This window comes from Aaosphaeria arxii (genome assembly GCF_010015735.1).
Source record: "Aaosphaeria arxii CBS 175.79 unplaced genomic scaffold BU24scaffold_3, whole genome shotgun sequence".
Taxonomy (NCBI): Eukaryota; Fungi; Ascomycota; class Dothideomycetes; order Pleosporales; genus Aaosphaeria; species Aaosphaeria arxii.
The window spans coordinates 116,681-141,544 of record NW_022983476.1 but is presented as its reverse complement, the minus strand read 5'-3'; the positions used below and the strand labels follow the sequence as shown (position 1 = coordinate 141,544).

At 52.4% G+C, this 24,864-nt stretch overlaps 9 protein-coding genes across 9 annotated transcripts; 2 read left to right on the top strand and 7 right to left on the bottom strand.

Moving 5' to 3' along the window:
• Positions 1-1,371: 1,371 nt before the first annotated feature.
• BU24DRAFT_431805 (alpha/beta-hydrolase) lies at positions 1,372-3,029 on the bottom strand (the record flags this gene model as incomplete). The annotated part of the gene is made up of 2 exons (XM_033529892.1): positions 1,372-2,718; positions 2,796-3,029. 2 exons carry the CDS (start codon positions 3,027-3,029, stop codon positions 1,372-1,374), a joined length of 1,581 nt encoding a protein of 526 aa, XP_033385201.1.
• Positions 3,030-7,773: 4,744 nt separating this feature from the next.
• Positions 7,774-8,373, bottom strand: BU24DRAFT_419912 (uncharacterized protein). The gene has a single exon (XM_033527335.1). It carries the CDS (start codon positions 8,284-8,286, stop codon positions 7,810-7,812), a length of 477 nt encoding a protein of 158 aa, XP_033385200.1. The 5' UTR covers positions 8,287-8,373; the 3' UTR covers positions 7,774-7,809.
• A 1,190-nt stretch (positions 8,374-9,563) lies between these two features.
• BU24DRAFT_459978 (uncharacterized protein) lies at positions 9,564-10,754 on the bottom strand (the record flags this gene model as incomplete). Its single annotated transcript, XM_033531781.1, has 2 exons — positions 9,564-9,646; positions 9,698-10,754. The coding sequence occupies 2 exons, from the start codon at positions 10,752-10,754 to the stop codon at positions 9,564-9,566; spliced, it is 1,140 nt and encodes a 379-aa protein (XP_033385199.1).
• Positions 10,755-12,091: 1,337 nt separating this feature from the next.
• On the bottom strand, positions 12,092-12,601 carry BU24DRAFT_459977 (DUF1674-domain-containing protein; the record flags this gene model as incomplete). Its single annotated transcript, XM_033531780.1, has 1 exon — positions 12,092-12,601. The coding sequence occupies one exon, from the start codon at positions 12,599-12,601 to the stop codon at positions 12,092-12,094; it is 510 nt and encodes a 169-aa protein (XP_033385198.1).
• Positions 12,602-12,881: 280 nt separating this feature from the next.
• On the bottom strand, positions 12,882-14,812 carry BU24DRAFT_419909 (TIP49-domain-containing protein). Its single transcript, XM_033527334.1, has 3 exons — positions 14,476-14,812; positions 13,621-14,388; positions 12,882-13,566 (listed from the first exon to the last, which is right to left on the bottom strand). Exons 1-3 carry the CDS (start codon positions 14,626-14,628, stop codon positions 13,099-13,101), a joined length of 1,389 nt encoding a protein of 462 aa, XP_033385197.1. The 5' UTR covers positions 14,629-14,812; the 3' UTR covers positions 12,882-13,098.
• A 1,195-nt stretch (positions 14,813-16,007) lies between these two features.
• BU24DRAFT_431803 (Bromodomain-containing protein) lies at positions 16,008-18,709 on the bottom strand (the record flags this gene model as incomplete). The annotated part of the gene is made up of 2 exons (XM_033529891.1): positions 16,008-18,540; positions 18,609-18,709. 2 exons carry the CDS (start codon positions 18,707-18,709, stop codon positions 16,008-16,010), a joined length of 2,634 nt encoding a protein of 877 aa, XP_033385196.1.
• Positions 18,710-20,919: 2,210 nt separating this feature from the next.
• Positions 20,920-22,266, top strand: BU24DRAFT_345372 (NUC189-domain-containing protein; the record flags this gene model as incomplete). Its single annotated transcript, XM_033523443.1, has 1 exon — positions 20,920-22,266. One exon carries the CDS (start codon positions 20,920-20,922, stop codon positions 22,264-22,266), a length of 1,347 nt encoding a protein of 448 aa, XP_033385195.1.
• A 353-nt stretch (positions 22,267-22,619) lies between these two features.
• On the top strand, positions 22,620-23,647 carry BU24DRAFT_139751 (uncharacterized protein). The gene has a single exon (XM_033521115.1). It carries the CDS (start codon positions 22,865-22,867, stop codon positions 23,603-23,605), a length of 741 nt encoding a protein of 246 aa, XP_033385194.1. The 5' UTR covers positions 22,620-22,864; the 3' UTR covers positions 23,606-23,647.
• A 30-nt stretch (positions 23,648-23,677) lies between these two features.
• Positions 23,678-24,055, bottom strand: BU24DRAFT_406954 (uncharacterized protein; the record flags this gene model as incomplete). The annotated part of the gene is made up of 1 exon (XM_033525786.1): positions 23,678-24,055. The coding sequence occupies one exon, from the start codon at positions 24,053-24,055 to the stop codon at positions 23,678-23,680; it is 378 nt and encodes a 125-aa protein (XP_033385193.1).
• Positions 24,056-24,864: the final 809 nt, after the last annotated feature.

The following is a 24,864-nucleotide window of genomic DNA, read 5'->3' as shown; positions in this document are numbered from 1 at the left end:
AGACAGACGCGCTAGTCCTTTTCTAGTTTTCGCGTTTGGGGCTAGACTGCTTTCGGGTAGTAAGCTTTCTGCTTGGTCGAGGACCGTGTGAATAGGACGGAGGTACTCCGCACTGTGACAATGCATTGATAATCGTGTAGATAGGCAGATGAGAAGGCGGTCAATGTTTCGAAGAAGATCTCGGTTGTAGTTTTGAATTGTTTTTGTCATCCAAATATAGTACTATGATTATGCTTTACTTTACGCCTCATCGTCTCCTCAACGTCTCCCCTTCCCTCGATATAAACAAACATCCCCATAAATCAAAAAATATACAAAAGACGTTGGAGGAGCTATACAACACTCCAATCATCCCTTAAGTGCTTCCCCCAAGCGGGTGGAATCTCAAAACGCGCTATGCTCGCTGAATGGTCGCGGAAAAAAGAAAAAATATCCAGGGGTGTGTGTGGATGGACGGTGGGTGTGTTACACGACGTCTGTTTCACCTGTCTGTGTGACTGTCTGTCAACGGGCCGGTTGCGTGCTCCTATTCGTCTTCTCTCTCTTTCCTTCGTCTCCAGGATCTCTTTGTCGTCGTGGTTGTGGAGGTGGATGCGGATGTTGATCGTCCAGCCCCAGTCCTCTTCCTCTTTCTTCTCTTTTTCTCTCCTATCGTCGTCTTTTCGACTTGACATTTCCATCCATAGTCCATCAGGTGCCTTCATGGGCCTTATCCCCTCAGATCGTATGGCGTATATGTCGATTCCCCCCTTAGTTCGTTCCATCCATCTTCTTCGGAGAATATTCCATTCCCCTCAAAACAACAACCCTATCTTGGTGCTGTTGCTGTTTATCTTCGTGATTCATCCAAACTCCCATTCCAACGCTCAGGTGTAAAGATTCGCAACGATGATGGCGAGTACCGGCACGACACACTTCAGCAGTCCCGGTGTTGCGAACGCAGACACGGCCGCGGATTTCGTTTTGAGTGGTTTTCTGTGGGGTTTGGAGTCAGTGATGTGTTCTTCCTTGCAGGTTTGGTTATTGCATTCCGCGGGAGTGCGTCATTTTTGAAACAGACTTCTCGAAAACCCATCCAAGCCTACTTGAGATGATTGGAGAACGTGAGAGAAGAGGACAAGAAAAGGCATCACAGTGGTAAAACAGAACAGAGAAGAAGGAGAGAGAAGGAGAAGAAGCAAGAGAGACAGAAGAACGCCCAAGAAACCGCAACAAGCAAATAGAGAAAAGAACAGCCACCACGGGCCGGCCACATGATTATTACAATTGATCTAACGGAATGAATCACCTCCCCCATCGTCATCCGTCATGAAAGTCGTTTACCATATCAAAGTCGTAGTCGTAGTCTTGGTGTAGAGAAAGAATGAATACTCACTGGCTAAGTTGTGCACCAATCCCGGTGATGACCTCGCACTTGTCGCGGGACTCCTGCGAGACATCCTCCATGGAGACGTCGTTCTGGTTGGTGAAGAGCATGCGCTTGCCGTTGCCGGTGCCGTAGGGCTCCCAGTTCGGGGAGGTGAGGACGCCCTTGGAGGCGAGGAAGGTGGTTTGAATCTTGTTGGGGTCGTATGTCTTGATGAAGGAGACCCAGTACTGCTGGATGAAGACGCCGGCGGCCGTCGTGCCGTTGTTCCAGATGGAGCCGAGCTCTGAGACGTGGAGCGCGCTGCCGACGTTCCAGCGGTATTGCCAGGAATTGAAATCACTGCCGCGCTCGTAGGAGGCGGAGGCGTTGATGGCGGGGCAGGTGTATCGGATGTGGCCGTAGATGTCGGCGGCTACGTTCTTCCACCGAGCGTCCTTGAATGCGTCTGGGGGACCGGGCCAGATCTTGCGGATGCGAGCCCATTGCTCCTTGTTGAGGTTGGGGAACTGATCCGTGACGAACTGCTGCGCGCGCTGGAGGGACGTGGCGGATTTGGGCGTGAAGACAAGTCCATCGTTCTCGTCGCTACCGAAGATCGTGGGGACCTTGACGAAATGGCCGTTGCGGAGCTCGTTGTACGTGTAGTCCCTGATGAAGTCGTTATCGATCGTGGGGTTCCAGAAGTAGATTGGCGGGCTCTTTCCGCCGGGGAAGTTGGTCTTCATCGTGCGGACGGCCTTTTGGAATTCAGGGGCCGGCATCTCGCGCATGCACTTGAGGTCACTGCATCCCGTCTCCTTGCGTAGAGCCTCGTACATGAACTCGCTGTCCTCCTCGGTGCGCAGGGGCGGGAACGAGGGCGACTCTGCCGCCGCGGCATGGAAGAGCTTGTCGTCGCGACCGCCATAGGCTGTGAGGTGGAGAACGACCGAGCCAGCACCGGCACTTGGGCCACCGATTGTGACGTGGTTGGGATCACCGCCGAATTTGGTGATATGCTGCTGAACCCATTTGAACAATTGGCGCTGATCCTTGAGTCCGTTGTTCAGGCTCACATCGTCGTCCGCGATAACGTCGTTGCCTGCGAGGAATCCATACGGGCCGACACGGTAGTTGAAGTTAACGACGACCATGGAGTTGTTAGAGGCCTGGACGAGCTTGGTGGCGTTGTAGTCGGCATTGCCATTAGCATTGAAACCGCCTCCCTGGATGAAGATGTAGACTGGGAAGTTGCTTTCGTTGGTAGCCTTCGCGGGAGCCCATACGTTGGCGAACAGACAATCCTCAGACTGCCTGCCACCGAACTCGTTCTGGAGAGCAGAGTCGGTGCCAATGCACAGAGGGCCGAACTAGGTCATTGTCAGTTACTGAACCGACATAGAGATGCATACACAAAAGAGAATAAAAAAAACAAATCTATACATACCTTGCTGGCGTTGACAACCAATCCCTGACGTTCAGGGACAGGATCCTGGGGGGCTGCGAATCGCATTCCATCCACGCGAGAGACGGAGCGAGCGTAACGCATTCCCGCCCATCGCAATACGCCGCCTGGCTCGTGGATGCCTCGATACTTGGCGTACCCGAGATCGACATCGAGATCGACGGCGACGGCAAGGTACGCGCAAAGCGCGAGGCAGAGAAGCAATTGTCGAAACATTGCCGAGAAGGGTAGGCCCAATGGCCGTGGAGTTCGGGGACGGATTGAAGGTGAGGTGATTGTCGAAGCGAGGATGTTTGTCTAATGGGTGGAAAGCTGTTCTTGTCTTTCTTCTTTACTTTTTCTATTCTTGCTCTTCCTTAAATGGTAGGGTTACAGAAAGGGCGATTGGGTCGCAAGTCGGTAAGCGAGATGGTCGAGGAGGTCGCGAGTGAATTGATTGCAGCGAGTGATTGTGGTGCACTGGACTCAGGGCGACGACAGCTTGGAGAAGGAGGAATGAAGGTAAATCACGCAAATATGCATTGTTACGCTGCCGACTTTCCGAAGAGCTGGTGAGAGTGAGTAGGTGAGTGAGGAATTACTTTTGAGAGGTGAAAGTGGTAGGTGAAGGTGAAGGAGGTGGTGTCGGTGCGCGCGCAGAGATACATACCTATTATGGGACAAAGAGATGGCGAGATAATTAATTCATCATTGTGAAGTCGAAAAGCACAGAGGGTATCAAAGGAATAAAATGAGGAAATTAAGAGAAGTGAGAGTGAATATAGGTAGGTTGGTAGGCAGAGGCGGAATGCTAAACACGGAGCCAACAGGGTGACGGGGATGTCGGAGGTTATTTATTTTTTGGGGAGGAACGGGCGCAAGAGAGAGTGAGAGAGTGAGAGAGTAAGAGACCGCAAATAGAGAGTGAGAGAGTGACAGTGTGTAGAGTTTGCTCTGTGGTCTGGCCGCGATGGGTTGTTGTTTCGAATGGTCTTTGGACCGGCCTATGGGTTTACGGGTTGGGCTGAGCTTTTTTGGGGGCGCGTGTGGGCTAACGAGTAGGCCGTGTAGACCGTGTAGACCGTGTAGACCGTAGCCTTGGTGGTGCCAGCGACAATACCAATGCCAATGCCAATGCCAATAGTAATAATTCGATGTTAATGGTAAGAAAAGAAAAGACAAGACCGCTCGAAGGTCCAGTCCAACAAATATACCAGTCGAGTCTAATCCAGTGCAATCCAGTCCGAATCGAGGATACAAGCGACAACTCAAACCGTCGCAGGACCCTCGGTAGAATGACAAAAAAGGGCAGACGGGGGGGGGCCAGAGGGGCGCAGGCGCAGTGAGTTACGGGAGGTAGTTAGACTCTAGAGTAGAGTAACATCTACTACTAGTACCTGAATGTAGGCGACAGTCGACGAATGACCTCGTACTTTGCGACAAAAGGGTCTAAGGCCAAAAGGTTCCAGAGGGTCAAGGCGGAGGGCGACGACAGACTAGATACATAATTAGTCTCAAAGATCAAGCTCATGATCACGACCATGGTTATGGTTATGGTTATGAGCATGGGCATGGGCATGGGCATGGGCATGGGCATGGGCATAAGCGTGGTGAATACGAATAGAACATTGCTGAGTATGCCCTACCAGACATACACGATACCCTTATCCTACCCTGCCCTGCATTACCCTACGTTGCCCTGCGTTGCCCTGTAGATACTCGTATGGGTAGTTACTGGGAGTCACTCGACAGTAATAATATACAATGACAGCAGCAATTGGTCCAACGTAGACACATTCACCGGAATCACCGGGGACCAGTACCCAAACACCACAGACAGCAACCGACGACCAGCAGCAGAGCATGGGTTCTTCTCTGCAACGCCTAGTGGCCTGGTACTTGTTAATTAGATGGGGGGTTGGATTCGGTTTAGGTGGTATCACAACTGCCTGCCTGCAATGCCTCTTCTACACAGTATCGTCGGGTAGGGGGGTAATTAAGAGTTTTACTAAGAAACCGTCCAGAGTGGCCCGGAGCCTAGAATGGCCCAATCGTCGCTTCGCGCTCTAGGATCATGCAACAAACAACCCCCGGCCGTGAAGAAGGATTTCCGAGTGGATTGGGGATAATGGCATCTATTCACGTTCGGGTGACATTTCGACCTTTTCTTTTACTTGGTGGTTCGAAAGCCAGCTGGCAGCCAGATGCGACTGTGACTGTGACTGTGGCCGTGTGCTGAACGGTAGCCCGTCCTCTACGGTGTGCAAGACCTAAAGGACACAGCATCCGGGTGTTCTGGCCCTTCCCACGCATCCTCCAATCCATCCATTCGTTCGCCCGTAAGCTTGTTGCAATCCCCCGGAGATATTTCATTGCGGCGTCGCTGACGTGCTCCGCCGGCCCTTCCACAACATCGCAGCCCCGCGCCGCCTCCAAATGTCACAATCCACCTACCATACGTCGAGGATAGTAATGCGATAATCGTGATGGTGCGAATGACGACGATAGCGACAGCGATGATGGAAAAGTGGTGATTTGCCGAGCTGATCGATCGATTGCTTTTCTCTTCGATCAGAAGTTTATCGTGTGGGTACCACAACAAAGTTACAGGCCATTGTTGTGCATGAGTATGACCATAGCATAGCACGACAGACAGCGGCACTTGTTGAACAGAGGAGCGGAGCCAACGAGGCAAACAGGCAACAGATAGCGCCCAGTAGTCGTGTTGTGACTTGTACTCGGTAACTCAACTAACCACTGGACGGAGCAGGATGGCCGGGAGGGATGAGGATCAGGCAGGGATTGTCCAAGCGAATGGGGAGATGGGAGTCGATGGGAGAGATGGGATGGAGAGACAAGCAAAAGTCAAGAGATTCGAGTCCCTGAAAATCAATTCCCCATCCATTCACCCACTCACATAACCGTCCACACAAATCGCCATCACCACCTCCATCACAGCCATCCCCTCTAAACAGTACCCTATGTATCCGTAGCAGCTTGAAACAACGAATGAACGATACACACAAACCGGCACACGGTTCCACAATTGTAACATCGCAATCATCACAACGAACACAAACCGAAATGTCTCAAATCTAAAAGCTTAAGATGATGACAATGGTGCAACTCGGATCTCGATACATACAGCATTTCGTTCAAGCAATGTGAACGCCCACCGTTTCCCCATGTCCCCTCAGCCTCCGCTCCCCTCCGTCATCCATGCTGCTGCTCATGTTCACATCACCACATCATTACACCGCATTATCACACAGTTCCATTCACCACCTCTTCTGCTGCGCACCCGCAGGATCCGAGCGTACGTACACACACCTATCGTCACATAGTTACACCCAGTCTACGACCGTAACTCTGGTTCCGACTCCCAAGTCTCGAGTCTGCCTGCGCGCTGCGGACTGCCGAATCGAGCCTACCCAGCTAACCATCCCTCGGACCCTTTCGTGATGGTAATTATAGAGTCGCAGTTGTCCCGTTGCGGCGTAGCGGCTTGCTCCGTGCCCTCTTGTCTCCCTTTTTTTTCTTTCTTTGAACCCTATGACCACTGAATGATAGTTATTTGTAGGAACGAATGATATGATAATTAATTGTCGTGTTATAGAAGGAAGAGCAAGAGGATCGCACATACATGAAGCTATCGTGTACTCCGTACTGTGCATCGTGAAATCCTCCCCCTCCCCTCAGTAAGCCAGCATGCCCAGCGGCCAGCCCAGTCCAGCCTCAACCCCCCGCGCCGCAACAAAATTCTTCCATCCACTTACCCACCGTACGAGGTACCAGAGTTCGATCCTACGACCGCCGCGCTAGAAACAATCGCTTCCAGAACCGTCCCCGCCCCGCTGCCGGAAAGAGAAGTCCACGATGGTGTCGCTGTTGTGTTGAGCGATTGAATGGTTGAACCCTTAAGAGGTGAGAGGGGGGAGGGAGTGTGGGCCAATCACAGCCGCGCGCATGGCCACGCGTGTGTTGCTTGCCACGTGCGAATGGGAACGTGTTGACGACGCCGATTCTCGCGTGCATGCGGATTTGTCGTGTGAATCCTCTGCATCCTGTGAAATCTTAAGTCGACGAAAGGAAATGTGGTGTTGATGTGTCTGCCTGGATCCTTTCGATAGTGCTGAGGGACCCTTTGGTTGAATCCTTCTCTAGTCCTGAAATTCGGGGTAATTTATTGATGCCTGTTAGAGTTGTCTTGCCGGTTGATTGATGAAAAGCAATACTCTGTACTTGTAGTTTACAACGCCTATGCTGTCTCCCTCGTCCACAGTTCGCAGGATTGAGCAACGTAGAAAAGTCTCGTGAGTCGTGACATACTACATCTCCCACCTACAATCCTTCCTACAGTATCCACTTACCCGCTCAAATAAATAACAAAAACTTTCACAGGCCAGAAGGCAGAAGAAAGGAAAGCACTAATTAAGTACTCCATAATCGACTACAAATTTACATGTACGAGGCACTACAACCTCGTATCCGTGACTAGGTACGAGAACATCATCTGATAAGATCGCGTCTTATACATAGTTACCGTACCTGAGTTCGCGTTTGTTGTGGCGAGATTAGATTAGATTTTTTTGTTTAGTTAGAGATTTAGATGATTTAGTAGTGGACGGATGTGTATGGATGAGAATTGAGAGGTAGGTGGTTCTTTTTGTGGGTATGGGAATGTGGACATGGTAGAAATTGTTCGGCTCTCGAAGGGAAAGCAAAACTACTTGCTCATTTGGTTGGATTTCGCTCCATTTACTTTTCAGAAATGATCGAAGATTGAAATGAAGACGTACCGCAATGGTATGAAGAAGACATAACACACACTGCACAAGTACACGCCAGCTTCAAAACACCACCATCATCCTTATTCCTTCATCAAGATCCCAATTTGACATCACACTTCTATAGCCACCCCTATCCACCATCATCCTCCCAAAACAGCACACCACGCACTAACACCCATCAAGTAACTAAGAACGACGCCCACCCGTCCGTGCTACAACCCCCTTCATCACAGCAACGAAATAAAAAACAAACAAACATCCACGGGTGAGAATGTGAAAATGGTTAATCGGACCGCCCGCATTGTTCGGTTACGTCGGGTCGGCATGACTGCGGCGGGTAGGGTATTGTGATCGACCCGCCGTGCTGTGCTATATGCTGCTAGCTTGTTTGAGATATAGGGATGGAAGGGTGGTATGGGGCTGTGCTGGGTAATGAGGTGGGAGGGAAGACTACTTGTATGGAGTGCTTGGGTAGGAGATGAGGTTGAAGGGTTGGAGGTCTTGATGAGGGTGGAAGAGTTGAGGGGCTTGAATGGCTTCAGAGACTTGAAGGGCTCGACAGAAGTTTGACTGGAGGTAAATTCGAACGACTCAAGAGACTCGACAACTCGGGATCTCGAAATAATCAAAATTGTTAGTCTGAGAGTATCTTCTAAGTAGAAACGATATACCGAGTGCATGTTCAATACGTTTTTCGAGTCCATTGAAGGAAATACTGACCGTACAGTACTTTTGACTATCATATGCAAAGCATTCAATCCCATCAACACCAACGAAAGAAACTCACCATCAGATCAACAATCCCAGAAGTCGAATTTCAACACCAGTATCTCCGCTCGCAAACGAAAACAATAAATCCATTATCGCTTTCATCGTCATTACCCACAATTGATCAGGCGTACACCGTGCATCCAAAACTAACGAAGCTTATCATCATATAATCCTCTCCACCCATCCATCAACACTCCTAGTCCATCGATTCCATCGATAGAAACAGAAACTCCAATTTTTCAATATACGACAACATAATATCGCCCTTCCCTGCACCTATGATCTCGCACCCAAAAACTGCGGCTAGTGTCCAAGGTTCCCCGCTCCGGCCACCCATTGTAGTAGGATAAGGACGTACCCGACAGTCTACGAAGTATGTCGTTGGTGTATTACATCACAGCTGAATCATAATTGAATTTGGGTATTGAGTTTCCCCTGCCCAGAAAGAGGTGCGTCCCGGCATGATTACGTGCATGCGTGTGTATATGCGGTACTCACTCATGTCTTGGTTTCCGCGGACTGAGATTGTAGTCCGAAGGAATGGTGGACTGGAAGTTCATTTTGAGAAAGTCATTATGATTCTATTTTGTATTATTGGGAGGATTAAGAGGTAATGAACTACGCAGTACAAAGTAATTCATATCGGACGAACAATTATTATGGTAGATGGTTATTCTTCTTCGTCGTAACGTGTAAGATAAACATCTACCATGTTAATAAAATATAGTGCAATGGCTCGAAGACCGTCTATTCGGCAAGTACTTATGACGTTGACTTTGAGTTCTCACGTACGCCGTGCTATCCCGAAATTATTGATTCCTCATCAGAAGGTATCATCTTGCTTCCAGTAAGCCTCAGAGTAGCCTTGCCAAATCTGAATCGACTCAACCCTTACCTTTGTTCTTTACACGACACTTTTTCATTGAATTTGCAGGGCTCAGAGATACGTCAGGGCTGTTAGATTGAAGATAACCCCTGACAATATTATGTCATGTTCGAAATGGAGAAAAATGCAGAATTATGTATTTTCTTGGGTATCTCAACTAAATATCATCTGCCCGGTACTCAGCATATTAGTGTGCGGCCGGATAATGTTCTACTCGAGGAAGAGAGAGCCATTATCTATATACTCGCTCATCATGCAATACTGGAAGAGACAATTGGGGTAGAAGGATCATCTCCAATTTTTCCCTCACTGCATCTCCAAACCTCAAACAGACGTTATCGAGGAAACGGTACCCGTCTCTCCCTTGCTCGTGAGACTAGACTTCCTCATCGCCTTGGACCAGCGCACTGACACCATTAGCAAAACCATACACGAACTCTCGATCGCAGGAGACTCACATCCGCACGCATTGCAAAGCGTCTTCTGTCCATTGGGACCCTTTCTCCATTCCGGAGACTCTATCGTGCTGCAGAACAAGCAAATATGCAGCTCCTTCTTGGATTCACTGCATCTCCTCGGCTTCTTTATCCAGGGTTTCGAAGATGTCCGGACTTTGTTGGGGTTGGCTATCGGGATGCCAGCATCACCGATCATGGGATTGCTCGTCGCGGTGGTTGTTTCTCTCGACTGCTTCTTTTGGATGTAGCTGTGGCTGTTGGTCTCCTGTCCGAAACGCCCCGGTGGATTTGAAACTGGAGAGCATTCATCATGGGCGGCATTATATGGACCCGGAGACAGTCGATGTGAAGCCACACTCATCGATGACGGCGTTGCAGCCCATATCTCTTCTCCCGACCGGAACCGTATCACCGAGGCATTCGACGACATATCTCCTTCCCTCGCCCATTGCGATTCCTCTTCCTCCTCTTCGCTCTCTTCTTCGTGCTCTTCACCCCTCAGTTCCTCGATCTGTCTCGTGAGGCGCTCTTGCAGGATCTCCTGCTCCACGAACGAATCCGCCAGAACACCCGCCTTGGTAAGATACGGACGAGCCGTGATGACCAGTTGCCGTTTCGCTGCTATCGTCGAAGGGCAAGTCACCTGGTTGGGACCGTCTGCCCAGTACGGGCGGCCTCGCGCATCGAGTATGATCCATCCATGCTCTGCGCTGCGGAACCGATATATGGACCGGAAGACACTGCCGTACAGGATCGATTCGTGGAAGTCCTTGGTGAACATGTGGAAATCCTCAGGGTGGATGAGTTCCCCGACGGAACGGCCCAGGAGCCGAGTAGGCTCGTACCCGACGACGTGCTTGCTCGACGACGACGCATGGAGTATCGTACCCTCTGGCGACAGGACATGTAGAAAGTCTCGGATCCCACTGAGCACGTGCTGTGTCCAATCATGATGCTTGGTGAACTCATTCTTGGTGGAATGCGGAATGACACTCGACGTTCCGCTGTCTGGCGCATTTGGGGGAAGCAGCCACGATATCGATGCATTTTTCAGCATTTCTGATTCCTACCCGAGTAACAATGGAGTGAATTCATCGTGGGCTCCCAAGATATACTTTTCCAATTGCCAGAGTGCCCCGGATGGTGGCGAATTCGTTATACCGGTTCCTGGCATGCATCAGGGTTTGCGATTGGCTCGGCAGTTCAGACCGACCATTCTCTCGACTTCACCTTATGCGAATGGCGATTCAGAACTACCATATTGCGCCCTGAAACGAGTATCTATCATGCAATTGAACAGTTTTCATTGCTCTGCTACCATCGATATCCCACGTCGCTGCAATTGCTCTCAATCCATCAATTGCCTTCAACTCAACTCACAAAGTAGCATCGAAGAACCGGTACACTATCTGCACTGCTGCAGATCACTTCCTTATGACATCAATTGTAGCGAGTCGAGACCATCTTTCGGACTCTATGAACTTCTTGCCACTCGGTCGGTCATCCCCGTTCAACAATCGCCTGACGCGTCTGTCCGTCTCCTCGCGGCTTTTCTGTTTTCGCATTCCCAGTGAGATGGAGTCTGGAAGCAATTTTAAAAATATTGGTCTCGTCTAGGTGGGTAATAAGACCCGATTGGCCATGTTCATGTGATGTAGATTTTTGGAAGTCATCGCTTCGGACGAGTCAACTAAGAGCGTCGACTTGTATCTTCCTCCGCCATAGCTGGTCATTGGAGCACTGCTATGTTGTTAATTGCGCATCACTTGGCCCTTAAATATGTATGGGATTAAAGTGTATAGTCGTAACGACTCGTTCTTGCTCTTAGACGGGGCAGGGCATGATTTTGGTGGTCGTGGGATATAAGTCCAGTTCGTGGCTAATTAACTCATTCACCGCGGCTTTGCTTGCAGGGTGGGCGCTCGTAATCCACACTATCTTTATTTTGTGCTTTTCAAAAAAAAAAAATTAAGATTTTATGTATGTTATATCGCTAAATGAAATGTTATGTGGTAGATTTTGCTTTAATGTCAGGGTTTCTGAGTTAATTCGTTCCTCGATAAATGATATGAAGTGGAATGAAATCAAACCAAACAAAAACCAAGTCAAATAATATCATACCAAATTAAATCAGATCAAATCATACCAAATCAATCTCTTCTATTTCCACAGTAGAAGAACTACTATGTCGTCAATATAAACATGAGACATCACCGCCATCGTCGCACCAGCCACAATTCTACATATATCGTTCAATTCCTTTATTCTATTCTTCTATGTTCTGCTTCGTTCATGCTCGGCTTTCCCACGCAAACTCCCGCTCCATCATATATCGTACAACCCCCCCGCCCATTCCCCCCATTCCCCCCATTCAATCCCTCCCCAAAACAACCTCTAAAAATCCGTGACCCTTCCATTGAAACTCCAATCCCCCGCACTCCCCCACCTCAACGGCTCGTTCTTCGGCCCGCCCACCTCCCCCGTCTTCGGATTGACGTCGCCCTCGAACTCCGGCGGCGCGCCGCGGCGCATGTGCGGGTGTAACTCGTCGCCCTCCTCTACTTCTACCACGCCTGGTTCCGCTTCTATTTGTTCTGGTGTCGAGTCGGAGTCCGGGGATTGGTTGATTTGGAAGCGCGGTGAGGTGGTTGTGCTTGAGGAGGAAGAGGGGGTGGAGGGTTGAGGGTTGCTGAATGCGCCTGTGGATTGTCGCTGGAGTTTTTCGAAGAGCTCTTGTTCTTCTTTTGGGAGGCGGGGTGGTGAGGGGCCGGATGCGAATGGTGAGGATGGGGAGGAGGATGAGGATGAAGAGGCGGATGTGCGTTGTGAGGTTGTGGATAGGAAGCGGCGGGCGGGGTGTGAGACTGCGTGGTGGAGGCGCGAGAGGCGGAGTGCGGAGCGCATTTTGATTTGTTTGAGAGGTGTGGTTCTTGAAAGACGGTAGTGTGTGTGTCCTTTGGAATTGGATGTTGGGGTTTGTGAATTGGTGATGGCGAAATGGTCGAGGCGTGACGTTGGATTTATGATGTCGCCTCGGATTCTAGAAGCGCGGCTTGCGGGGCCAATCGGAGCAATGGCGGGAATGCCCAACATATAATTCTCGAACCCATCCATACATACCATACTTTTCATTTAAAATAGAATAAATCATACAGCACATTCAAGTCACGTGGAAATACATTTCGAATACTTCAAGATGTCGCATTATTTTCTACCATACCCATACCACCATAGCAGAGGACGTCACTCCTCCAGATAAATTAAGGAAAAGACAAAAACACACACGTTCTACACGCCCCCAACCCTTTGCATTTCATCAGTTGGAAAATAAAAACGCCTGTTTTTATCGTACAGAACAGACAGACACTCTCGAACGTTTCCTCCATCCCACTTTTCTGAATCTATGCGATGAATCCCTTGGTGGTAGCCAGGTTCTGCGCGCTCCTCCTGGCGTCCAGGAACAGTCCCTCGCACTCGTTGACGTCGTCGATCTGGACCTGGCCGTTCTCCCTGCCGTTGACCTTGGCGAGCACGCTGGCCGGCGCGAGCAGCTGCAGTGCGTAGCGGAGACTGACCTTCTCGCCCAGCTGGCTGACCTTGTCGATTGCCTCCGGCGACACAGCGAGACCCTCGGTCTTAACGCGGGTGCTGATGATGGAGTTGATCTCCTGGGGAGTGTAGGGGTGCGTGGGGATGATGAGCAGACGGGCGAGGAGATCCGAGGGGATGCCGTGCGCCGACGGTGGAAGGTTCTCGCCTCCACGGATGTGGGTGAGGCCGCGATTCGAGGCCAGGATGACGAGCGGGGAGAGAGGAGACTCCAAGGCACGGTTGAGGAAGGTGAACGCTTCAAGGTCGAGCATGTGGACCTGGTTTAATCATGTTAGCTGGACGCGTATCGTCGATGTATTTTATGAACCCACCTCGTCGATGAACAAAACACCAGGCACGAGATCTGCAACGCCCTGGTCGATGTACTTGTTGACCACCTTGTTGATCTCCAGCCTCAACTTCTCCGTGATCTCCGTCTTCTTAGGCTTCATCAGCTGGCCCATCATGCTCATGATGTCCTGGCCGCCTTGAGGCCTGGCATTCGCAACGTCCAAGTCATGCAACGTGACGTCCTGCACGATCTCCTTCTTCTTGTGCACATCACCCTTCGGAATGGGAACGTACTCCTCGGCCTCGAGATCGAACTCTGTGGCGTACGCGTCGGACCTTCCCACGCGCTTGACGGCGCCCGTGTTGGCCTCGATGTAGATGACATCGCCTAGACGGACCCTCTCCTTCTGGATGGCCTCGTATATCGAAGGGTCGAGCCTGAGCTTCTTGGTGCCCTTTGCCGACTTGAGCGTGATGAGCAGGTGGGAGATGGTGCGGCCGTAGCCGCCGAGCGGGTTCTCCGCCTCCTCGGGCGTCAGCTCCATGACCTCGCCCTCGTACACCTCCTTGGTCTCCTTGACGCGCAGCCCGATCGCCCGCCGGAAGTTCTCCATCAGCGCCTCCGTCTTCTTCACCTCCGCAGAGTATATCTCGCTGCCGACGATCGGGCAGAACGGCACCTTCGATCCCAGCTCCTGGCTCACCGCGAGCGCGAGCGCCGTCTTTCCGGTCCCAGGCCCGCCCGCGAGCAGGACGGCCCGGCCGGACATCTTCTTCGCTTGCACGAGCGATACCACTAAGCTGCAGGCCTGCGAGACGGCGACGGAGAAGATGATGCGTTAGCCAATGCGTTCCATGCTGAATGTCAGACCCGTCCGCGGTGGGGGATGCTTTACCTCTCGAGCTGCGACCTGGCCGACGAAGCCCTTATCCGCGGGCTTTGCGCGACCCTCATTGTCGACGCCGAGTCCCTTGATGTGGGAGTGCGCGGCGGTCCGGTTCTCGCGCGTGTTGCCCTTGACTTCGCTGATGGGGACGGCTGCCGCCATGGTTGCGTTGCGCTGCGCTGTGCTGTGAATGGGTGTCGCGAACCGTCAATGTCTTGTGTCGAATGGATGCTGATGGCAATGTGTGATTGGGGATGGGTCGGAGGGGACGTTTGCGTCGTGGAAGGGTGGGTGGTGTCGGGGTGGATGGAGTTGTTTGGTGTTGCTTTCTTTGCGTTGCTCTCCCTCTGTTGTAGTAACGAGTGAACTCGTAGTATTAGTTTTCGCGAACCGGGGGGAGCTCAGGGAATTGCCGACTCCAGCCAATCATTGCACGCGCCCACCCTCCTTCATCGACCATGGCACTGGCATGGCATGGCTGGCTCTCCACAACGAACGAACCTTCTGACGTCCCTATTTCAATGAATCTCTTCTCCCCCTCTTCTCTTCTTTTACACATTCTACTCCTTTATTATAGCTTCTCACACATCTGGACAGCTTCAACTTGCAGTTTCACTCAGACATCTCCTGAATTATATCTAGCAAAAGGTCTATCTATATCAGCCCAAGTCTGGCGAGATTGCCGCAAGACAGTACATGATATCGATCGTTGTTGAAAGACGAAAGAAAATATTCACACGGTTTGCCACCTACCGGCCCTCAGGGGATCAGAAATCTCTCGCATGAGCTAACAACTCGTGTCCTAGGCACATACATCAACTATGCACACCGTGCTGGCAGCTAGACCCGCATGCATTTACAAGCGTGCTTCATTCATCACGGGATCACGATTAAACATCACGACTGCCACTTACGGCGGAAAATGGCCATGAAGGTATAACTACAGTTTTCGATTATTCCTCCACATCGCCGTCCTGTCGGCCGGCCAATGCAGCAGCCTAGTGTACAGATGAGAAGCAGGGAGGTCGTCTTCCATTTCTCATTCGGAGCCGTCGTTGCCCATCACCGCTGGCGTCTGCTCCTGAAGCAGACATGGATCAAACGCAGCCTCGTCATTCATAGCCGTTGCCGGTGCTGGTACATTCAAGGAGATACCTTCATCTAACCATAGCAAAGGAAAAAGCACAGGACAAATCAGGTGGTAAGAAGCAATACTATACAATTGATAGGCGGGCACCGAGGCACCAGATGCTTTCAGGTAGGTGTGCCGTTCTCGCGCACCTTCAGCTGACTAGTGCATAGGTCTCCGTGTCTGCACCCGATCAAAAAATTCGGCAGCCTGCCACAGAGGGCCGAGGCCACCAGACGTGCACCCAAAAGAGGAGAAAAAAGCATACGGCATATCTATGCCCAGGAGAAAGCTATCCATCAAAATCCCAAGCGTCAGTGCCGCCGACGGACACCCACCCCAGCGACCGGCATCGAGGGAGACCGCACCAAAGAAGCGAAAATAGTCATTACGGCATCGTGGAGAAACACGTTCATTCCTCTTCACTCTCGGAGCCACTGCTCTCGTCATCGCTGGATTCGTCATGATTTGCAGGCGGTGATTGACTAGATCCTGAGCCGCTTGCTTCGTTGAAGTGTTTCAGCTGATCCTGGATCTTCTTGATGCTGTCCTCCTGTTCCTGCTTGCCCATCGGCTTGTTCTTCTTGGGCCTGGAGGCGGTCGTGGTCTTCTGGACGCGCTGGGGCTCATACTCCTCGTCGACGGAGGCATGCTTGGGTCCCTTGACTTGCTTGATGAACTTGAACAGTTCGCGGAGCGTGTCATCGCCAATCTCGTCCATGTCGAGTTCCATCTCTTCGTCGTTAACGTGTGCCAGATGTGGACAGCCGTTGCGGATGATCTGGACAGCCTTTCGCATCTCTGCGTCGCCCAAGGTGCTGATGCCCTCGGAGATCTCCTGTTTCTGCGCGAAAGACAGAGGAGCCGGAGCCTTGACCTTCGGCTTGGACTTGGCCGTCTTCGGAGGGGGAGGCACGGCGAGAGGAGTCTTCTTCTTGCCCGGGACCTTTGCAGCCTTCTTCTTGGACGAAGCCTTGGGAGATGGCCGCTTGTGCTGCTGTTGCTGCAACAAGCTTTGTGCCGTCTCGTTGAGCTTGGCAATCTGTTCTTGGATGGCGAGGATCTGTGCCTGGGCGGGGTCGATCTCCTCCTCCTCTTCCTCTTCTTCCTCCTCCTCCTCGGAGTACACGGCACCGGAATGCGGCTCGGGCGCGTGTTGAGCGAGCCAATCTGCCTTTTCCTTCCAGAGTCGGTCGAAGAGGTCGTTCATCTGCTTGCCCATCCTGTTGACTTCATCGCCTTCGGGATTGAACTTGTAGCAGTTGTGGAAGACCAGCTTTGCGTCGTTGTAGAAGTCTTTGGCGCTTTGGTACTGTCCATCCTTGAGATTCTTCTCGATGGTTCCAAAGTCCATGGGCTTCTTGATGATGGTCCAGTACGAGGGAATCCTCAGAGCGACAGGGTCGACCGGTGCCAAGAAGGGTGCGGAGAACTTCCAGTACTTCTGCTTCATGAGCTCCGTGATGATGCTCTCACAGAACTTGAGCTCTTGCTGGTACTTCTTCTTCTTGGGCTTGGCGCTGTTGTAGGGAAGATCCTTGGAAGGAGGCTGCCGTACTTCGCGCTTCGGCCGACCATCGGCGGTTGTTGAATCTCTCCTCACCACTGGAGTGCCATCCGGCTTCAGTGGCCACGCCGTGGCTGAAGGTGACACTGCCGTGGGCGCAGGGGCGGTGGGCGATGGAGCAGAAGGACCCCTTGACTCCCGACGCGGCTTGCTGGCGCTTGAGGTGGAGACCTTCTTCGGCTTGGGCTGCTTGATGGGCTCTGCCACGCCTATCTTGGGCATCTTGTTCATTCCCTTCAAGAAGTACGCTCGCATGTTGTAGCCTGCTTGCGTGACGGGATGTTCCTTGCCGTTGAAGGCCAATGTGTTGTTGACGATGAGATCCAAATCCTCCATGAAGCTGCGCAGGGAGGGATATCGGTTCTCCTTCAACTTGGTCTCCATGGTTCCGAGATCCATAGGATTTTTGACGATCAGCGGGTAATTTGGAATGTTCAACAAGTCCGCATTCACAGGCTCCTTGAAAGCACCAGCGACCTTGATCTTCTTCGTGTTCCGGATTCGTTCTCTCAAGAAATTATTTTGTGCGGTCGTGAGGGGGTCAAGAGGCCAATCAGCCGCGTCGACAGCCGACTGAACATCAACCGTCACGCCTTGTGGTTGGGGGACAGCCGCAGGCGTAGGGGCAGGTGCAGGTGCAGTCACTGGAGCAGCGCCGTCACCGTTGGTCTGCTCTGTGTGGACTGGGACCTCTGGCACCTTGAATTCAGTGCCCTCCGCTTCAGTCCTCGTGCGCTTGGCATCTGGCGCGCCATCCTCGTCGTCCTCCTCACGAGATCGGACCTTTCCAGATATCGGCGCATCTTCCATTTCCAAGTCACCAGTGGGCGCAGCGGGTTCTGTCTGGATGGAAAGCTCGGTCATGGGTTTGGTGGGTGCGCTCTCAACTGAAGATGCGGGAATGTCCTGGGGAGCTGCTTCCTGAGAAGTTTCCATGGAATCCGGCGTGATTGTGGCTTCTGGGAGTTGTGTCTCGGGTACTTGCTGTGTGCTTCCACCTGTTGATTGTGTGGTGGCAACGGATTCTGTTGTTTGTGTCGCGGGTTCTGGGCCGGCTTCGTCTCTCACATCTGACACAGGAGCTTCAACCGCGAGAGGGACTGTTGTAGCTACTTCGGGATCATTCAGCAGAGGCTTGACCTCCGTTTGGCTGTCGGGGAGTAGGGATGCTGAAGCGTCAACTCCTGCGGGAGGCTCTGCAATGTTATCCGACGCTTCCGTTTGCGTTTCCGTCTTGACCGGCTCTGTGGTTGCTACGTCTGAAGCGGTCGCATCGTGGTTGCCATTCACGGCAGCTTGTGGTACAGATTCATCGGCGGGTTTTGTGGATTCTTCCACAGGGCGAGTCTCGGGTTCGTCGAACAGAACGTCATGGACGCTGCGATTGATTGTGTTAGCCAGTGCTGGCTGGTGAATGGAGATGGAAGAGGTGAAGGCGACACTTACCCGTTCGTCTCATTGTCCAGGGCCATGGCGTCTGTCGACGGATACGATGTCGCCTTGAGATCAAGGTTGACTTTGTCGACAGATGATGTCATTACTGCCATAAGGCCATGAAAGTCAAGGGATCGTTGGTCGCGTGTAGAGGTGAGGATGGTTCTGCACCGAGCGTACACACCGGTCTGCGGTTGGATTAGCGGCTGGGCTATGATTGGCACTGCGCGCGGCCCATTCAGCAATTGTCTGGGTGCTCCGTGCTGGTGCGTATTGAATAATGAGGCAGAATTGGGGAGATCGATGGTGCGACACTCCGGAGGTCGCGGAGGTGATGGTTGTGATGAAAGTTTCGAGGGCGCAAGGTGATTGTTGGGTGTGGAATTGGTAATGCGCGTGCGCGAAAAAGGTACGGAGGGGCAGAAGCCTATATAGGCAGAGGAAGGAGGGGCGAAAGCTGGGGGTGGAACTCACGTGACTCGGTAGAGGCTGCGGCGATGGCGACGGCGACAAAGGGAAGGCGCGTTGATGAGTCAGAAACGAGACGGCCAATCCACCAACGATGATGCGACGGTGTTTGTTTGGATACGACCGGCAACGGCGACGGCGAGGTTAACTCCGCGCGCGAGTGTCGACGTTTGCGACGGGGAGCCTGGAGACGGTGGCGAGGTAGAAGGATTACCTGATGGAGGCAGCTAGGTAGCTACCTGTACACGCGACGCGCACGCCAAGAGGTGATGTTGGGAGAGAGATGGAGAGGTGATGGAGACGAGGTCGAAACACCAAGGTTGCGCGCGTGCACGGTACCTTTTGTATGTGCAGGCGGAGGCCGGGATGCTACGAGACGGGAGACGAGACGAGACCGAACCAGACCTGTGAACTGCTACCAAAAGGACGCGATTGGAGAGCAGATGCGGAGGAAGGGAATGGAGGACGGTTGATGACGATGATTATTTAGCGCGATCCGGAGGGTAGGTAGCTGCGACTTGGATTGCGACTGCGACCGCGACTCGGGTTGGATGTGATGTTATGGTACGGTACCGGGATGGGTCAATGGGGATTGGGATTGGGATTGGGATTGGGGATTGTTTTGACGTATGCAATGATGCGATGCGCCCGGTGAACGGGTCCCCAGATCGACGTTGTCGCGTTTAGTATGGATGGAAGGTTGACGTTGTTGGGGTAGTAGTAGGAGGGTTTGTTTTTATTCGTATTGGGAGGGAGATGGTTGGATGGACGAAGAGGAAAAGGAAAGAAAATAAAATAAAAAAGGGAAGAGGAAAGTATTATGTTAGGGTAGTAGGAGTGGGAAGGGGGAATGACGCGTGTTGATTGGTAGGGGGAAGTGTAGATCGGTGAATGAGGGTTAATGGGTGAGGGAGACGGAGTAGAGCGAGTAGAGCAGGAGCAAGCAGGAGCAAGCAGGTCGTCGCTGAGAGTGAAAAGTTCCGTTGGGCGGCGGCTGCGTTTTATTTACGTCCCGACGCCCGCCTTCCACGCCAAGACCCCCCTGAACTGACACTAGCCCTCTGGGACCAATCACAGCCCTCCGCTTCCTCCATCATGTTCAAGTACATGTACTCTCTCTCTGTAGATACCTGTGTTAGTCACCCACGCCGTACTAAGTGGTACATCACCACTCGCTGTAACAACCACGACTACCCTTCATCATGCCTCGTCATCATCTCCATCGTCTTCATCATCGAGGTGTACATACGATTGATGCCAATAGAATAATGCAAATGATATCTTCCTAGTCTCGTCTTTTCCTCCTCACCCCTTGCACTTCGACTTGCGACACTTTGCGACCATCCGTTCCTTCCTTCCTTCCCTAGCTGTAACATTCATGCCCATCCAAAAAATACAGCCATTACTAAGACTAGTCATCACAATCCATCAGCTCAACCACCACCAGATGGTAACAATATCATATCCATCGCGCATCTTCTTACTTATTCCATTGATCTGAATTGATACTCTGTGCGCCGACTTCTCCAATCGCCATAAGCTATAATTATCTTCCGTCCTTCAACAACGTCCCTCATGGATGATTATGCGATCTGTCGCGCCCGCTTAGAGGTAACGACTGGGGTACCCCCTGGTCGCCTGGCCCGAGCGCCTCCGCCGTCTCCACTCGCAGTTCTGATTTTTTTTCTCTGCCATCAACTTGCAACACCTCAATCCGGGTCCAACCATCCAACATTCAATCACTTTCTCTGGACCTTCCACCACCATCGTCGATTGCGAGGACAGTATTTACGGTGCATTCTGTCGTAAGGAATCGACCTTCCCCCTCCACGGATCCAAATTGCATGCACATCCAATGCCTGCTGCCGTAGCCTCGCGTGCCCGGAGCGATCCAATGCCTCCCGCAAAGAAGACAAAGCTGTCGCAGTCCCGCCCCAACGGCCTCTCGTCCCTGATCAATGGCAAATCCAGCAAGAAGGGTCCCCTCGCCGCCAAGTCAGCCGCCTCGAACAAGTCCCGCAGTGAAAGGGTCGAGGAAGCAACCACCGTCGTCGGCGGAGGCCGCTCTGGCCACGGGGATGTCGACATGCAAGATGCCCCCAAAGTCATCGAGATAAGCAGCGCAGAGGAAGAGAGCGAATACGAATCTGGAGAGGATGAGGAAGAGGAGGACACGTCTGCTGCACAGAAGAAGGGAGCCGCGGTCAAGGCCCTCGCAAACGGAACAGCGGAGGATGGGGAGGATGATGCGATGGACGCGGATGAGGAGTTGACCTTCGGAGAGAAGCTGCAAGCACAGGAGCCTGAGTCCACTCGCGCGCCCCAGATTGTCGATGTCGAGGGTGCATTCGACGGCCTCGACGCATCGCAAGCGTTGGCAACAGCTAGAAACCGACCTCTCACCACCCCGAACGCCTCGTCGCTCGGCACAGTGCTCACCCAGGCGCTCCGGACGAACGACCAAGATCTATTGGATTCGTGCCTGAAGACCATTGACATCGACACCATCTACGCCACCGTCGAGCGACTCCCCTCTCCTCTCGTCGGCAATCTCCTCCAGAAGCTCGCTGAGCGATTGCACAAGAAGCCGGGCAGGGCAGGTTCACTGATGGTGTGGGTGCAGTGGTCCCTTGCAGCCCACGGTGGCTATCTTGCCAGCCAGCCCCAGCTCGTCAAACAGCTTGCGACATTGAACAAAGTTCTCAAGGAGCGCGCCTCGGGATTGCAGCCTCTTCTCTCCCTAAAAGGCCGTCTCGACATGCTCCAGGCGCAGTTGGAGTTGAGGAGAAGGAACCAGAGGAGGGCTGCGTTTGACGATGAAGAGGAGGCCGTGATCTACGTCGAGGGCGAGGACGACATCTCATCGGCAGACGAGGACGAGGATTCCGACGCAGACAGCGAGACTGGCGTCGCAGGCCTGCGGAAACGAGCAAGGCAGGCGTCCGACGACGAGGAAGGCAGTTCGGACGACGAGATGCCGACCACCATGGAGGTCAACGAAGATTCCGACGAGGGCAGCGAGGACTCTGATAACATGTTCGACGACGAGGCCTCAGAGACTGACAACGACACGGGCGACGATATGTCCGAGCCAATGAGCGACGACTTTGACGAAGTAGGCAACGGTTCCGAGAGCGAGGAGGAAGCGAGGCCAACCAAGCGATCGGAAGTCGGCCGATCTGGCCTTGCCCGTCGATACTGAACAAGCGAGGAACAAGAAAAAAAGTTTAATTGAACGAACCTTCACCATCATTTTCTGTTGCTTGCTCTCGTGGTCACTCCACCCAGCGTCGTCGCGCACTCACGTGATGCCAGAACCAGGGGGCCAAAGTTTACTTCGACGACATTCGTACATGGACCACCGCTTTTAGACATTTATCTTCCTTTGGATGTTCGCAAAGCCGGAGCATCCCCCCTGGAAAAGAATGCATGGATGACACTATGTATGTACATCTGGATTGTTGATATCCCGGGCGTTTTCTTTTCTTTTTCTATCTCTCTCTCGTCTTCTTCCTTTCCGTCACTCACACTTCATGTACTTACCACACCACTGTCACATGCATGCATAGCGCCGGTACGGTACAATGGAAAGTTATCTGTTCTTTTCCAATGAATATCAAAACATGCAAATGGCGTGAGTGACTCAATAATCCAACCCAATCCACGCCCAACCGTCGAACTCATCTTCCCAAACACGTCTTCCCGGCGAGAGAAAGCACACCACATGCCTTATCCTCTCTTCTTCTCCTTGTCCCTTTCTTGTGCGATGTGCCTTTCTCGTCGCTGGATTTCTTGGGGCCATGGTTTGGGGGATGTTCAATCCTGTCTTGTCCTGTCCTATTCCATCCCGTCCCGTTCTGTGCCGACCCGCTTCGTGCTGCTGTCCTGTCAGTGCCGTCGTTCCGTTCCGGTATAGACAGGTTTGTTTCAGTCCGCTTGGTTTTGCTCTGTTCGGTTGGGTCGGCTCTTGTTCCATTCTGCTTCGCTCGGCTCTGGTCCTGTCCCCTGACTCTGTGGCGGTCTGCTGCGTTCTATCTTGGTCTGTTTGGTTCTGTTCATGTTCCGTGCCCTTAGTCTGTTTGGCTCTGTTCAAGCTCCGTACCCTTAGTCTGTTGCGGTCTGCTGCGTTCTATCTTGGTCTGTTGGTTCTGTTCATGTTCCGTGCCCTTGCTCTGTTTGGTTCTCTTCATGTTCCGTGCCCTTGCTCTGTTTGGTTCTGTTCTAATTCCGTTCCCTTACTCTGTTGCGGTCTACTGTGTCCTGTCCTGGTCTGTTTGGTTCTGTTCTGTTCTGTTTCGGTCCGCTCTACTCCTTTCCGTCACCTCTTGTCCTGTCCAGCCCCGTTCCTTGTTATATCTCAACACACCAGTCAAACATGCAGTCATCGTACCCCTTTGGACCGGGCGCAAATGTCCCAATTCGCACCAACCAACCGGCCATCATGCAGTTCCCACGACGGACTGGCCCGCCGCCCCCACGCTCACCGGCCCTTCAATCCTACGGGCGGTACCCTTCTACTAGTACTTCGCCATGGGTTTTAAATAAGCGAATACCGCCTGAATGGTAGCTGTTCTTGGTCGTTTCCACAATGGGAATAGGCCACAGCGCGACATTCACGCCTCCACTCTATCTGCCCTGCAGCCTGCACCACTTCTGAATGACGTGCGGCTTGGTGCATGAGCAAGGAAAAGGGGTAGCGGGGTGAGGAAGCCCGTGCCAGCACGTGTGCGTGACGTTGTTTGGGCGTGGGCTTCCCTCTGTCTCAAACCCGGCGAATGGGGAGAGAGACCGGGAGAGTTTGTTTTGATAGACGGGATGGGTGGCGGGGTTGCGGTGAGCTGGCCAGGTTTGGGCGACAACCTCATCGCTTCCAGTGCCTGAGAAGAGGCGGTGGGGATGGACATTGTTTGCTGTGCGGTTCTCGCCATGATGATGATGGTGGTGGTGGCCGCTAGAGTGCACGTCTTGCGCAGTTCTTTGTTGCGTTGCATGTCCGCCTGATAGGGTGTGCATGGCGGCTTGCTGCATGGTCCAATCTCTGGGACGTCTGCGCCACAGGGTATTTGCTCGACACAACTTGCGAGACATTCACATTTCTTTTGCGGTCGGATCTTTCCGAAGCGAATGGGCCAATCGTTGTGATCGATTGTGCGCGGAGCCACGTTCCGACCGTGCTAGGCGTCCTATCCAGACAAATGTCAGTCCGATGCAGTCTTTAGCTTCGCGCCTGTGCGCATAGATGCTTCGCATGAGGAGGTGCAGGTTTGCATTCTTCAGAGACAATGTAGGTTTGCACACTTCAAAGACACGATGAAATTTGTTTTCACGCATAGGCCGGATGAGCAGCAATGCAGCGATGCTGAGGGGAGCATAAATACTGCGTCTGGTCGTCAGATTTCCCTTCCGAACAACTTCTTTCGATATCAAATCGTCCTTCGTCGATATTCCATATCTACTCTGATCGCAGACAATATCAGCACAACCTTTCCTGCTGCTCAGCAACCTACATCTTCCCTGGTCGTACTCAGTCTACGGTCCCAGGCATCGCATCCATTCCCTTCTCACACGTACATTCAACCCACTTCTTCTGCCAACGATGCCTCAAGTCTTCGAATTTCCGTCTCGCCGAAGACATGAACTATTCAGAACCAATTTCACAGATAGTGAGGGTGTTCCCAGATCTGCTCTCTATCTGCGCAGGTCACACACAACCCCAAACCACGCCCCAGGGAGAAGTCACTCAAGAGGGAGAAGACACTCAAGAGGGAGAAGACACTCAAGAGGGAGAAGACACTCAAGA